At 42.7% G+C, this 13,065-nt stretch overlaps 2 protein-coding genes across 2 annotated transcripts in view; both read right to left on the bottom strand.

The window, feature by feature from the left end:
* The window catches only part of ppp1r3g (protein phosphatase 1 regulatory subunit 3G), a 1,832-nt gene extending 116 nt beyond the window's left edge, over positions 1-1,716 (bottom strand). The window contains exon 1 of the mRNA XM_053412358.1: positions 1-1,716. This exon is cut by the window's left edge and continues 116 nt beyond it. Coding sequence (XP_053268333.1) covers positions 795-1,628 — 834 coding nt within the window. The 5' untranslated portion in view covers positions 1,629-1,716 and the 3' untranslated portion in view covers positions 1-794.
* An 884-nt stretch (positions 1,717-2,600) lies between these two features.
* LOC128425644 (cytochrome b5) lies at positions 2,601-11,465 on the bottom strand. Its single transcript, XM_053412357.1, has 5 exons — positions 11,193-11,465; positions 8,893-9,021; positions 8,698-8,727; positions 8,572-8,606; positions 2,601-3,847 (listed from the first exon to the last, which is right to left on the bottom strand). The coding sequence occupies exons 1-5, from the start codon at positions 11,328-11,330 to the stop codon at positions 3,763-3,765; spliced, it is 417 nt and encodes a 138-aa protein (XP_053268332.1). The 5' UTR covers positions 11,331-11,465; the 3' UTR covers positions 2,601-3,762.
* Between the last annotated feature and the right edge of the window lie 1,600 nt (positions 11,466-13,065).

Genomic DNA, 13,065 nt, shown 5'->3' with positions numbered 1-13,065 from the left:
TCTAATGAGTCGACAGAAACTGATTCATCCATAAATTAATTAATTATTAATAATTATTAAATCTGATAAAGATGCATCGGGTTTCCACTTAGTATCTTCATCACAAACATGAACAATACACCTGAGAATCCTGACATCACACCTGAGCCGCTGAGGAAGACGCTGCAGGATAAAGCTCCAGAGAAGAAGAAGGCTGATTGTTCTGAATCTCTAACAATCACCTGGAAATGAGTTCAGTCAGAAGGTCAAAGTGGAGTCAGCAGTTTGGATCTAATCAGAGTCTCTGCAGGTTCAGACACACATCAGATGCTTCATGATGAAGATGATGAAGACGGTCTCCAGCTCTGACTCGCTCCTGCACCTGGCTGAAAAGAACGAGACATTCTCTACGACTGGGCCAAACTAAATTATCTTTTATCATTTTTTATCGTTGAGTGAGTCTGTGACTGACGCTCAGAACATCCACCAGGTCGTTGACACGGACGTGTCCTGATTGTGGTCGCACACAATTCAGAGGCAGCAAAGAGTCTGTTGTTTGTGTCCAGAAAGAATGAGTTGTGTTGTTGCTCCTCAGAGCTTTAGTTCCGAGGTTTAGAAAAGACATGTGATGATCACTGTGACACACTGATGACTAAAGACTCACAAAACAACACAACTTCACATGGGATGTGGCAACAGCATCTGCACATCAACGAGTTTCTGTCCTCACTTGGGGTGGATGGAGAGGTTTTACGCACGGATGGAGAGGTTTTACGCACGGATGGAGAGGTTTTACGCACGCCGCACACACCCCTTCAGATGGCGTGAAAAGCGGCGCTGACAAAGGGCATGGTTCCGGGCAGGCAGCGGTACCGGAGGCTGTAGTTCTGCCCCTGGTTGTTGTCCCAGAACTCCCCGTCCTCGCTCCTCAGGTACAGGGCGAAGTGCACGGCCGAGCTGGAGTCCATGAAGGGCGGCGTGTACACGGTGAAGGAGAAGCGCTCTCCCACAATGCCCGGCTCGTCCATGGCCAGAGCCTGCGCGTCCACGCAGGACAGCCAGTCGTTGAAGGTGTACCGGACCCCGACCTCCCTTCCGGAGCCGCCGCTGAACACCCGGATCTGCCCGCGCACGTCGAACTGAGTGATGGAGATTTTCTCCAGACAGACCCGGAGCCGCGGGACTCTGCGCTCCGGGTCCCGCGGCTCCGGGAAGCAGGCCACCAGCCGGTCCGAGTCCAGGCTGGACCTGAAGCTCTGGCACCGGTCGCTGAGCAGCTCCTGCTGCGGCGGGGGGAAGCTCCGGTACCGGGACAGGACTTTACTGGGGACCTGCGGCTCCTCCAGGGAGCTGAAGTGCTTCACACTGGCCAGGTTCAGGCCCATGGAGTCGGCGAACTTCACCCGCTTCCTCCCGTTGCTCCCGGACACCTCCTCCAGGAGCGCGGCCGGGTACGCGGGCAGGGACTTGGCTCTCCTCCGGTCCCTCATGAACCTCTCGAGCTGAGAAGCGTCCAGCTCGTCGTCCAGGTCTTCCTCCTCCTCCTCCTCATCCAGCTCCTTCTCCAGCTCCTGCTCCTCCAGGCCGTTCTCCCTGGTCTCCCCCGGGGAGGGAGACTCTCCCCCGGTGAGGGGCGGTGAGCGGGACATGTGTGCCCGGCAGCCCAGACTCCAGACTGGTCAGGAGGAGCCGAGTAACCGGGGCTCGCGCTGCAGGGCCGCTTCTATAGGGGCACACCCCCCCACCCCCCCACCCCCAGGACGCGCACTGTCACCAGACACAATCACGCGCACTGTCACGTAGGAAACATCAACCTTCAGCTGTTCGTACGGACACGGTTTATTATGATAAGAATCACAGTGAAAACAACAATCATAACAACATGAAATATATAAACAATAACAATTATAATAATAAACAATAAATAATGTTAGTATCATTTAGATTTGTGTTTATAAAACCTCCGTGATGTGTTTCAGAGACACACACACATCACGTGTTAAACCCGATATGTATGTCACATGTATTATAATAAAAATAAACATTCAACTAGAATCAAGCCAAATAAAACATAACTTAATCCAATCTGCATTTCAGTCTCGATCAGTCATCGTGTTGTGTAACAGCAGGGTCCACGTGGGTCCACCAGAGTGCGTCACACAGCGTCAGGTAAACAAACACGCGACGTCATCGCCACCGCTGACGTCACGCCGAAGTTTCCTGTTGCTCGGTGAAACTCGAACATGAATCCTCCAGTTTCCACCAGCAGGTGGCAGCGTTGGCTCTTTACCACTGACTCCTCCAGTTCATTCATGTGGTGGAAAATAAACCCAGTAAAGTTTATACTTCACTGCGAGTAATCAGGTACTTTTACTCAGGTACTTTTACTCAGGCAGCTGAGTACACAGAAGTGCTTATAGGACAGAAGTAATTAAGTGAGATAAAAGTACTTGAGTAGTCGGTTAATAAGTCAACAACATAATAAACATGTAGTTAATTGAAATTATTCAGTGTCTTAGCTGCAATATTTCATATTCAAAATGTATTAAGTGAAACTCAATATTAATCAAGTAGGAGAAAAGTTCTGACATTGACCAGAAACTTCAAAGAAACGTCAACAATTGTTTTTTACCATGAATATGTTTTATTTTCTTTTATAAACTTTTACATCAGAAGAACGTTTCTCTTCTCACTGACTCTGGATCCATTCAAACAGTTGAAATAGTTTCTGATCCTGAGTATGTGAATGTTCAGCATACACTTCCCAGCATGCACTGCACCAAGGCTCAAACCCCTACCCGCTGGAGACGAGCAGGGGTTTAAGTTCCTTTACTTCTGATTGTGTCAATTAAAACGTGAAAATGAAAGTGAATCATCAAAGTTCAATTTTTTCTGTTTGAACGATGAAACTCAGATGAAACTGTGTGAATCAAACTCTGACATTAAAGTTCAGTCTGAAGTCAAAATTGTGTCTGCAGAGGAAATTACATTAAGATTGAAGATAATTTGAAACATGATTCTAAAGTTTTTTCTGTTTTGATGCAGAAACGTTTGAAATAAATCAAAGTTTCAGCTGAAATTTATAAAAGCAGGAACAAGCAGATGAATCAAGAGAACTCTAGCTGATGTTCTTAAATTAAAATATCACTTTTCTGGAGTTTAAAATTCTTCTTTAATATATTCATGTGTAGGGACTCAGTGGTGCCCCCTAGTGGCAAACTCAGTGTCCCTTTAAAAGAAGCGTGTGTGGGCGGGGCCTGTATTCCAGCTGTACAAAATGGCAGCGTCTGTATCAGAGATGTTTTGGCTTCACTTCTGGACAATGGGCAGGTGGAACGTGTCGGCCATCTTTATTAACAGTCAGCGATTACTTTCTTTCTGTGAGACGCTGAACATGAAAAGTTATTAAACCTGAGACAGAGAATCGTGGCTTCAGTCAGATTCCAGTCACCAGGGCAGTGACGTCACAGTGGACTGTCAGTCACATGACTGCTGCGTGATGACCTCATGATTACCTCATGATGACCTCATGATGCTCTGATTCATACACTCGTTTACATTCAGCTACAAAGATTCAATAAGATACAACTTCTCATACATCCACTGCATTTCTACAAGATTTCATAAAACATTCATATTTCACAGTGTGACGGTAAATTCAACAACTTGCATGACCTCATTAGCATAATGCCGCATGATTGGTTGGTTAAACAGTATTGGAAATGAATTGTGGGTAGTGTAGGACGGCTGCAGGACAGCGGCCCGGCTGCTTCTCTGATGATGTCAGTCGCTCTCTGTGGTTAAGATGCGGTAGATCAGCGTGAAGATGGCCGCCACCAGAGACGGAATCAACCAGCTGGACCACCAGCTGTGAGACAGACAACTAGTTAAACATGTGACTGATAAACCAGCTGTGAGACAGACAACTAGTTAAACATGTGACTGACTAAACCAGCTGTGAGACAGACAACTAGTTAAACATGTGACTGATAAACCAGCTGTGAGACAGACAACTAGTTAAACATGTGACTGATAAACCAGCTGTGAGACAGACAACTAGTTAAACATGTGACTGATAAACCAGCTGTGAGACAGACAACTAGTTAAACATGTGACTGACTAAACCAGCTGTGAGACAGACAACTAGTTAAACATGTGACTGATAAACCAGCTGTGAGACAGACAACTAGTTAAACATGTGACTGATAAACCAGCTGTGAGACAGACAACTAGTTAAACATGTGACTGATAAACCAGCTGTGAGACAGACAACTAGTTAAACATGTGACTGATAAACCAGCTGTGAGACAGACAACTAGTTAAACATGTGACTGACTAAACCAGCTGTGAGACAGACAACTAGTTAAACATGTGACTGATAAACCAGCTGTGAGACAGACAACTAGTTAAACATGTGACTGATAAACCAGCTGTGAGACAGACAACTAGTTAAACATGTGACTGATAAACCAGCTGTGAGACAGACAACTAGTTAAACATGTGACTGACTAAACCAGTTGTGGGACAGACAACTAGTTAAACATGGGACTGATTAAACCAGCTGTGAGACAGACAACTAGTTAAACATGGGACTGATAAACCAGCTGTGAGACAGACAACTAGTTAAACATGTGACTGACTAAACCAGCTGTGAGACAGACAACTAGTTAAACATGTGACTGATAAACCAGCTGTGAGACAGACAACTAGTTAAACATGTGACTGATTAAACCAGCTGTGAGACAGACAACTAGTTAAACATGTGACTGATAAACCAGCTGTGAGACAGACAACTAGTTAAACATGTGACTGATAAACCAGCTGTGAGACAGACAACTAGTTAAACATGTGACTGATAAACCAGCTGTGAGACAGACAACTAGTTAAACATGTGACTGATAAACCAGCTGTGAGACAGACAACTAGTTAAACATGTGACTGATTAAACCAGCTGTGAGACAGACAACTAGTTAAACATGTGACTGATAAACCAGCTGTGAGACAGACAACTAGTTAAACATGTGACTGACTAAACCAGCTGTGAGACAGACAACTAGTTAAACATGTGACTGATTAAACCAGCTGTGAGACAGACAACTAGTTAAACATGTGACTGACTAAACCAGCTGTGAGACAGACAACTAGTTAAACATGTGACTGACTAAACCAGCTGTGAGACAGACAACTAGTTAAACATGTGACTGACTAAACCAGCTGTGAGACAGACAACTAGTTAAACATGTGACTGACTAAACCAGCTGTGAGACAGACAACTAGTTAAACATGGGACTGATAAACCAGCTGTGAGACAGACAACTAGTTAAACATGTGACTGACTAAACCAGCTGTGAGACAGACAACTAGTTAAACATGTGACTGACTAAACCAGCTGTGAGACAGACAACTAGTTAAACATGTGACTGATAAACCAGCTGTGAGACAGACAACTAGTTAAACATGGGACTGATAAACCAGCTGTGAGACAGACAACTAGTTAAACATGTGACTGACTAAACCAGCTGTGAGACAGACAACAAGTTAAACATGTGACTGATAAACCAGCTGTGAGACAGACAACTAGTTAAACATGTGACTGATAAACCAGCTGTGAGACAGACAACTAGTTAAACATGTGACTGATAAACCAGCTGTGAGACAGACAACTAGTTAAACATGTGACTGACTAAACCAGCTGTGAGACAGACAACTAGTTAAACATGTGACTGATTAAACCAGCTGTGAGACAGACAACTAGTTAAACATGTGACTGACTAAACCAGCTGTGAGACAGACAACTAGTTAAACATGTGACTGATAAACCAGCTGTGAGACAGACAACTAGTTAAACATGTGACTGATAAACCAGCTGTGAGACAGACAACTAGTTAAACATGTGACTGACTAAACCAGCTGTGAGACAGACAACTAGTTAAACATGTGACTGATTAAACCAGCTGTGAGACAGACAACTAGTTAAACATGTGACTGACTAAACCAGCTGTGAGACAGACAACTAGTTAAACATGTGACTGATAAACCAGCTGTGAGACAGACAACTAGTTAAACATGTGACTGACTAAACCAGCTGTGAGACAGACAACTAGTTAAACATGTGACTGACTAAACCAGCTGTGAGACAGACAACTAGTTAAACATGTGACTGATAAACCAGCTGTGAGACAGACAACTAGTTAAACATGGGACTGATAAACCAGCTGTGAGACAGACAACTAGTTAAACATGTGACTGACTAAACCAGCTGTGAGACAGACAACAAGTTAAACATGTGACTGATAAACCAGCTGTGAGACAGACAACTAGTTAAACATGTGACTGATAAACCAGCTGTGAGACAGACAACTAGTTAAACATGTGACTGATAAACCAGCTGTGAGACAGACAACTAGTTAAACATGTGACTGACTAAACCAGCTGTGAGACAGACAACTAGTTAAACATGTGACTGATTAAACCAGCTGTGAGACAGACAACTAGTTAAACATGTGACTGACTAAACCAGCTGTGAGACAGACAACTAGTTAAACATGTGACTGATAAACCAGCTGTGAGACAGACAACTAGTTAAACATGTGACTGATAAACCAGCTGTGAGACAGACAACTAGTTAAACATGTGACTGACTAAACCAGCTGTGAGACAGACAACTAGTTAAACATGTGACTGATTAAACCAGCTGTGAGACAGACAACTAGTTAAACATGTGACTGACTAAACCAGCTGTGAGACAGACAACTAGTTAAACATGTGACTGACTAAACCAGCTGTGAGACAGACAACTAGTTAAACATGTGACTGATTAAACCAGCTGTGAGACAGACAACTAGTTAAACATGTGACTGACTAAACCAGCTGTGAGACAGACAACTAGTTAAACATGTGACTGACTAAACCAGCTGTGAGACAGACAACTAGTTAAACATGTGACTGACTAAACCAGCTGTGAGACAGACAACTAGTTAAACATGTGACTGACTAAACCAGCTGTGAGACAGACAACTAGTTAAACATGGGACTGATAAACCAGCTGTGAGACAGACAACTAGTTAAACATGTGACTGACTAAACCAGCTGTGAGACAGACAACTAGTTAAACATGTGACTGACTAAACCAGCTGTGAGACAGACAACTAGTTAAACATGTGACTGATAAACCAGCTGTGAGACAGACAACTAGTTAAACATGGGACTGATAAACCAGCTGTGAGACAGACAACTAGTTAAACATGTGACTGACTAAACCAGCTGTGAGACAGACAACAAGTTAAACATGTGACTGATAAACCAGCTGTGAGACAGACAACTAGTTAAACATGTGACTGATAAACCAGCTGTGAGACAGACAACTAGTTAAACATGTGACTGATAAACCAGCTGTGAGACAGACAACTAGTTAAACATGTGACTGACTAAACCAGCTGTGAGACAGACAACTAGTTAAACATGTGACTGATTAAACCAGCTGTGAGACAGACAACTAGTTAAACATGTGACTGACTAAACCAGCTGTGAGACAGACAACTAGTTAAACATGTGACTGATAAACCAGCTGTGAGACAGACAACTAGTTAAACATGTGACTGATAAACCAGCTGTGAGACAGACAACTAGTTAAACATGTGACTGACTAAACCAGCTGTGAGACAGACAACTAGTTAAACATGTGACTGATTAAACCAGCTGTGAGACAGACAACTAGTTAAACATGTGACTGACTAAACCAGCTGTGAGACAGACAACTAGTTAAACATGTGACTGATAAACCAGCTGTGAGACAGACAACTAGTTAAACATGTGACTGACTAAACCAGCTGTGAGACAGACAACTAGTTAAACATGTGACTGACTAAACCAGCTGTGAGACAGACAACTAGTTAAACATGTGACTGATAAACCAGCTGTGAGACAGACAACTAGTTAAACATGGGACTGATAAACCAGCTGTGAGACAGACAACTAGTTAAACATGTGACTGACTAAACCAGCTGTGAGACAGACAACAAGTTAAACATGTGACTGATAAACCAGCTGTGAGACAGACAACTAGTTAAACATGTGACTGATAAACCAGCTGTGAGACAGACAACTAGTTAAACATGTGACTGATAAACCAGCTGTGAGACAGACAACTAGTTAAACATGTGACTGACTAAACCAGCTGTGAGACAGACAACTAGTTAAACATGTGACTGATTAAACCAGCTGTGAGACAGACAACTAGTTAAACATGTGACTGACTAAACCAGCTGTGAGACAGACAACTAGTTAAACATGTGACTGATAAACCAGCTGTGAGACAGACAACTAGTTAAACATGTGACTGATAAACCAGCTGTGAGACAGACAACTAGTTAAACATGTGACTGACTAAACCAGCTGTGAGACAGACAACTAGTTAAACATGTGACTGATTAAACCAGCTGTGAGACAGACAACTAGTTAAACATGTGACTGACTAAACCAGCTGTGAGACAGACAACTAGTTAAACATGTGACTGATAAACCAGCTGTGAGACAGACAACTAGTTAAACATGTGACTGTGTGTGTGTGTGTGTGTACATGTGTGTGTGTACCTGGTCTGGTCCTTCACAGTGGTCACCAGTGTTTCCTGTAACACACACATCATCAGACTCGGGGGTCAGAGGTCACATCATGTCACATCTGTATTGAACAGAGATGAGGTCGTTGAAGTTACTCACCTCTGGTTGGACGAGCTGCTCTCTGTCGTCCTGCAGACAAACACATGGAGACGATTATGTTACTTCATCTTCATCATCATCATCATCATCTTCATCATCATCATCATCATCATCATCATCATCATCATCATCATCATCATCATCATCATCATCATCATCATCATCATCATCATCATCTCACACACACACACTGACCGGGTGCACTTCTCCTATCACCATGCTGCTCGCCATCTCTCGGGCGTCACTGGAGTGTCCGATGTCCTCGAAGCTCTCGGTGGCGTCTCCTCCCGCCTGCTCCCTCAGCACCTCCTCCCCCCCGGGGTGCTGAGGAGAAAAACTGGGTTTAAAACTCAGAATGTTTCCAGCGTCAGGGACGAGCTCCTCACAGCGGGACGCTCACGGGTCACGATCAGAAGACGACCAAGGGAAACGTCCTGTGTCCTTGAACAATACGTAGATTCCACTGAGTTGGAACCATCAGAATATTAAACAGACGTCATCGTCGTTTTTTACAGTTACATCTTATATTTGTAAAATCCACATCAGCAAACTCTTTATTATTTTCCTACACACACATACACACGATATAGAGCCTTTGGAGATGGTGACTGCATCAATCATAAAGTTAAAGAGAAGTTAAATGAATTAAGCTGAAATTTTAGATACATGTTAAAAATTGAGGTGAAGTTAGAGTTAAAGTAAAAGTAAAGTAAAGTGAAGTTAAAGTTAAAATAAAGTGAAGTGAAGTTTAAGTAAAGTGAAGTTAAAGCAAAGTTAAAGTTAAAATAAAGTAAAGTAAAGTAAAGTAAAGTAAAGTAAAGTAAAAGTAAAGTAAAGTAATGTAAAGTAAAGTAAAGTTAAAGTAAAGTGAAGTTTAAGTAAAGTGAAGTTAAAGTAAAGTAAGGTTAAAGTAAAGTGAAGTTAAAGTAAAGTTAAAGTTAAAATAAAGTGAAGTTTAAGTAAAGTGAAGTTTAAGTAAAGTGAAGTTAAAGTAAAGTAAAGTGAAGTTAAAGTAAAGTAAAGTAAAGTTAAAGTAAAGTGAAGTGAAGTGAAGTTTAAGTAAATTGAAGTTAAAGTAAAGTGAAGTGAAGTGAAGTGAAGTTTAAGTAAAGTGAAGTTAAAATGTGAAGTTAAAGTGCAGATCCTGCTTCACGTCTCAGAGTAAATAAGAATTGATCAGTTTAAACAGTTTAACGTGTTTTCGGTGTTTGCTCATTAACTGAGCGTCGACTCTTCAAACAGTCAAACAGTTGAACTCATGGAACTCGTTTCCTCGGAGCTTCTCTGGATCCAGAGCTTCCACCAGGCCTCAGGCTCTCGTTCTGCAGATCAGAGGGCACAGCGTCTCCAGCTCTGAGCTCAGACTCTCAGTTAACTATTGGTCACCTCGCCCACAGCGTGAACCATGACCAGAGTAACACCGGCGGCAATAAAAGGCCCGAATCACCTGTACTGGTCAAAGGTCAAAGGTCAGGCGTATAAAAGAAAACAGAGCAGAGCTGAAAAGAGAAAGTTTCCTCCAGAGAAACGTGAAGTTTGTGGAAAGAAAACAGAAATACAGAAAGATTCTTCTGATGAATCTGAGATGAAGTCGAGTTTCTCTTCAATCAGCTTCACACAATCTTTTCAGGAACTTTTCTGAAGTGACGACGTCGTGAAACTTTCAACTGATCAATGCAAAGTATTAATAATTCATATTAATCACGTGACAAAGAGGTTTGAGAGAAGACAGAAACCTTCAGTGACTCCCAGTTGTTTTTCTTTCACCCATGAAACAGATTTTATTAATAATCTCATCAGGAACTGATGATTTACGTGTTTTTATCATATTCACTAAATTATTACAAATTAATAACAATTAATAAAATAAAAGCTTATTTTTCCTGAGATGATTTCGGTGAATAAACATAATAACACAAATATAAAACTGAATCTGTCGTATTAATAGAAAATGCTGCAGATCATCATATTGTCGTTATTGATCATTTCTAAATAATAACTTTATTTTAAGTTAATCTGATATATGTTGTGAAGTAAAGGTGACAGTATCTGTGTGTGTGTGAGTGTGTAGTGTGTGTCTCTGTGTGTGAGTGTGTGTTTGTAAGTGTATCTCTGTGTTGTGTCTCAGTGTGTTGTGTAGTTTAGTGCGTCCCTCTGTGTAATGTCTTATTGTGTGTTGTGTTGTGTAGTGTCTGTCACTGTGAGTTGTGGGCCTCTGTGAGTTGCGTTTTGTGTCTGTCTGTGTGTGTTCTGTTGTGTTGTGTAGTGTGTCTCTGTGAGTTGTGTAGTGTGTGTCTCTGTGTGTAGTGTGTGTAGCGTGTCTCTGTGTGTAAGGTGTCTCTGTGAGTTGTGTAGTGTGTCTCTGTGAGTTGTATAGTGTTGTGTCACTCTGTGAGTTGTGTTGTGCTGTGTAGTGTGTCTCTGTGTGTAAGGTGTCTCTGTGAGTTGTCTAGTGTTGTATCACTCTGTGTGTTGTGTTGTGTTGTGTGTCTCACCTCCTCCAGGAACTTGGTGACGTCGTACACTTTGTGGTGGATGATGATCCATGTGGATTTGAAGGAGTTCTGCTCCTGGATCTCCGACAGGCGGAAGAGCCGTACTCCCTCCGGGCTGTGCTGCTGCTGCTCCCCCATGAGTGAGGCCTGTGGCTCGGACAGGTGGGCCGCTGCTCCTCGGTGCTTCTGGGATCCGGACCGCGGACTAACACTCCGGCATCGAACCCAGTTCCTCCGTCAAGGCGTCACATCACTACTGTCACGCGCCCACTAACAACACAGCACTTCCGCCCTCTGCTTTCACAATAAGACACATCCCCGCTCATGTGCTCTATACACACAAGACCAGAGACTATTCAGCTGAAGGAAAAACAATAAACTCTTCATTGAGTCTCATGAAAGTTTCGTCTTCTGCTTCTTTATTATGTGGTGTCGTCATCGTGGGTTTGTTGTACAGTAAGTCGATATTCTGCCCGTCTACACTTTATTTTGAAAGGCTACCGTCTGATTTCCGGTTAGACCGTGACGCTTTTCAAATATTTCGTTTTTCTCATATCCTGGCAAGTTAACCAACCCCGCCCCCAAATCCAGTCCAGTGCTGCCATTGGTAGTCTTCTATCCTACATTTGGCACATAAACGCTCTGATTGGCTCCCTGCCCTGTCAATCATCAGAGAGCAGTGGGCAAGGACAAGGCTAAAGTTCATCTAAGTTCATCAGCAGCAGGAAGCACTTTCTCTCCAGTGTTCTTCTCTCCATGTGTTCTTCACTGTGTGGTCTTCTCTCCATGTGTTCTTCTCTCCAGTGTTCTTCTCTCTATGTGTTCTTCTCTATGTTCTTCTCTGTGTGTTCATCTCCATGTTTTATTCTCTCCAGTGTTCTTCTCTCCATGTGTTCTTCACTGTGTGGTCTTCTCTCCATGTGTTCTTCTCTCCAGTGTTCTTCTCCATGTCTTCTTCTCTCTATGTTCTTCTCCATGTCTTCTTCTCTATGTTCTTCTCCATGTCTTCTTCTCTGTGTGTTCTTCTCCATGTCTTCTTCTCTGTATGTCTTCTTCTCTCTATGTTCTTCTCCATGTTTTCTTCTCTCCAGTGTTCTTCTCCATGTCTTCCTCTCCATGTCTTCTTCTCTGTGTCTTCTTCTCCATGTCTTCTTCTCTGTGTCTTCTTCTCTGTGTCTTCTTCTCCATGTCTTCTCTCCATGTCTTCTTCTCTGTGTCTTCTTCTCTGTGTGTTCTTCTCCATGTCTTCTTCTCTGTTTGTTCTTCTCTACGTTCTTCTCCATGTCTTCTTCTCTGTATGTCTTCTTCTCTGTATGTCTTCTTCTCTGTGTCTTCTTCTCTGTGTGTTCTTCTCCATGTCTTCTTCTCTGTTTGTTCTTCTCTATGTTCTTCTCCATGTCTTCTTCTCTGTGTCTTCTTCTCTGTGTGTTCTTCTCCATGTCTTCTTCTCTCTATGTTCTTCTCCATGTCTTCTTCTCTGTATGTCTTCTTCTCTGTATGTCTTCTTCTCTGTGTGTTCTTCTCCATGTCTTCTTCTCTCTATGTTCTTCTCCATGTCTTCTTCTCTGTGTGTTCTTCTCTGTGTGTTCTTCTCCATGTCTTCTTCTCTCTATGTTCTTCTCCATGTCTTCTTCTGTATGTGTTCTTCTCCATGTCTTCTTCTGTATGTGTTCTTCTCCATGTCTTCTTCTCTGTGTGTTCTTCTCTGTGTGTTCTTCTCCATGTCTTCTTCTCTGTGTGTTCTTCTCCATGTCTTCTTCTGTATGTGTTCTTCTCCATGTCTTCTTCTCTGTGTGTTCTTCTCTGTGTGTTCTTCTCCATGTCTTCTTCTGTATGTGTTCTTCTCCATGTCTTCTTCTCTCCCTTTAAAGGG

Source organism: Pleuronectes platessa, chromosome 20, assembly GCF_947347685.1.
Source record: "Pleuronectes platessa chromosome 20, fPlePla1.1, whole genome shotgun sequence".
Lineage (NCBI taxonomy): Eukaryota > Metazoa > Chordata > Actinopteri > Pleuronectiformes > Pleuronectidae > Pleuronectes > Pleuronectes platessa.
This window is presented reverse-complemented; position numbering and strand designations above follow the sequence as displayed.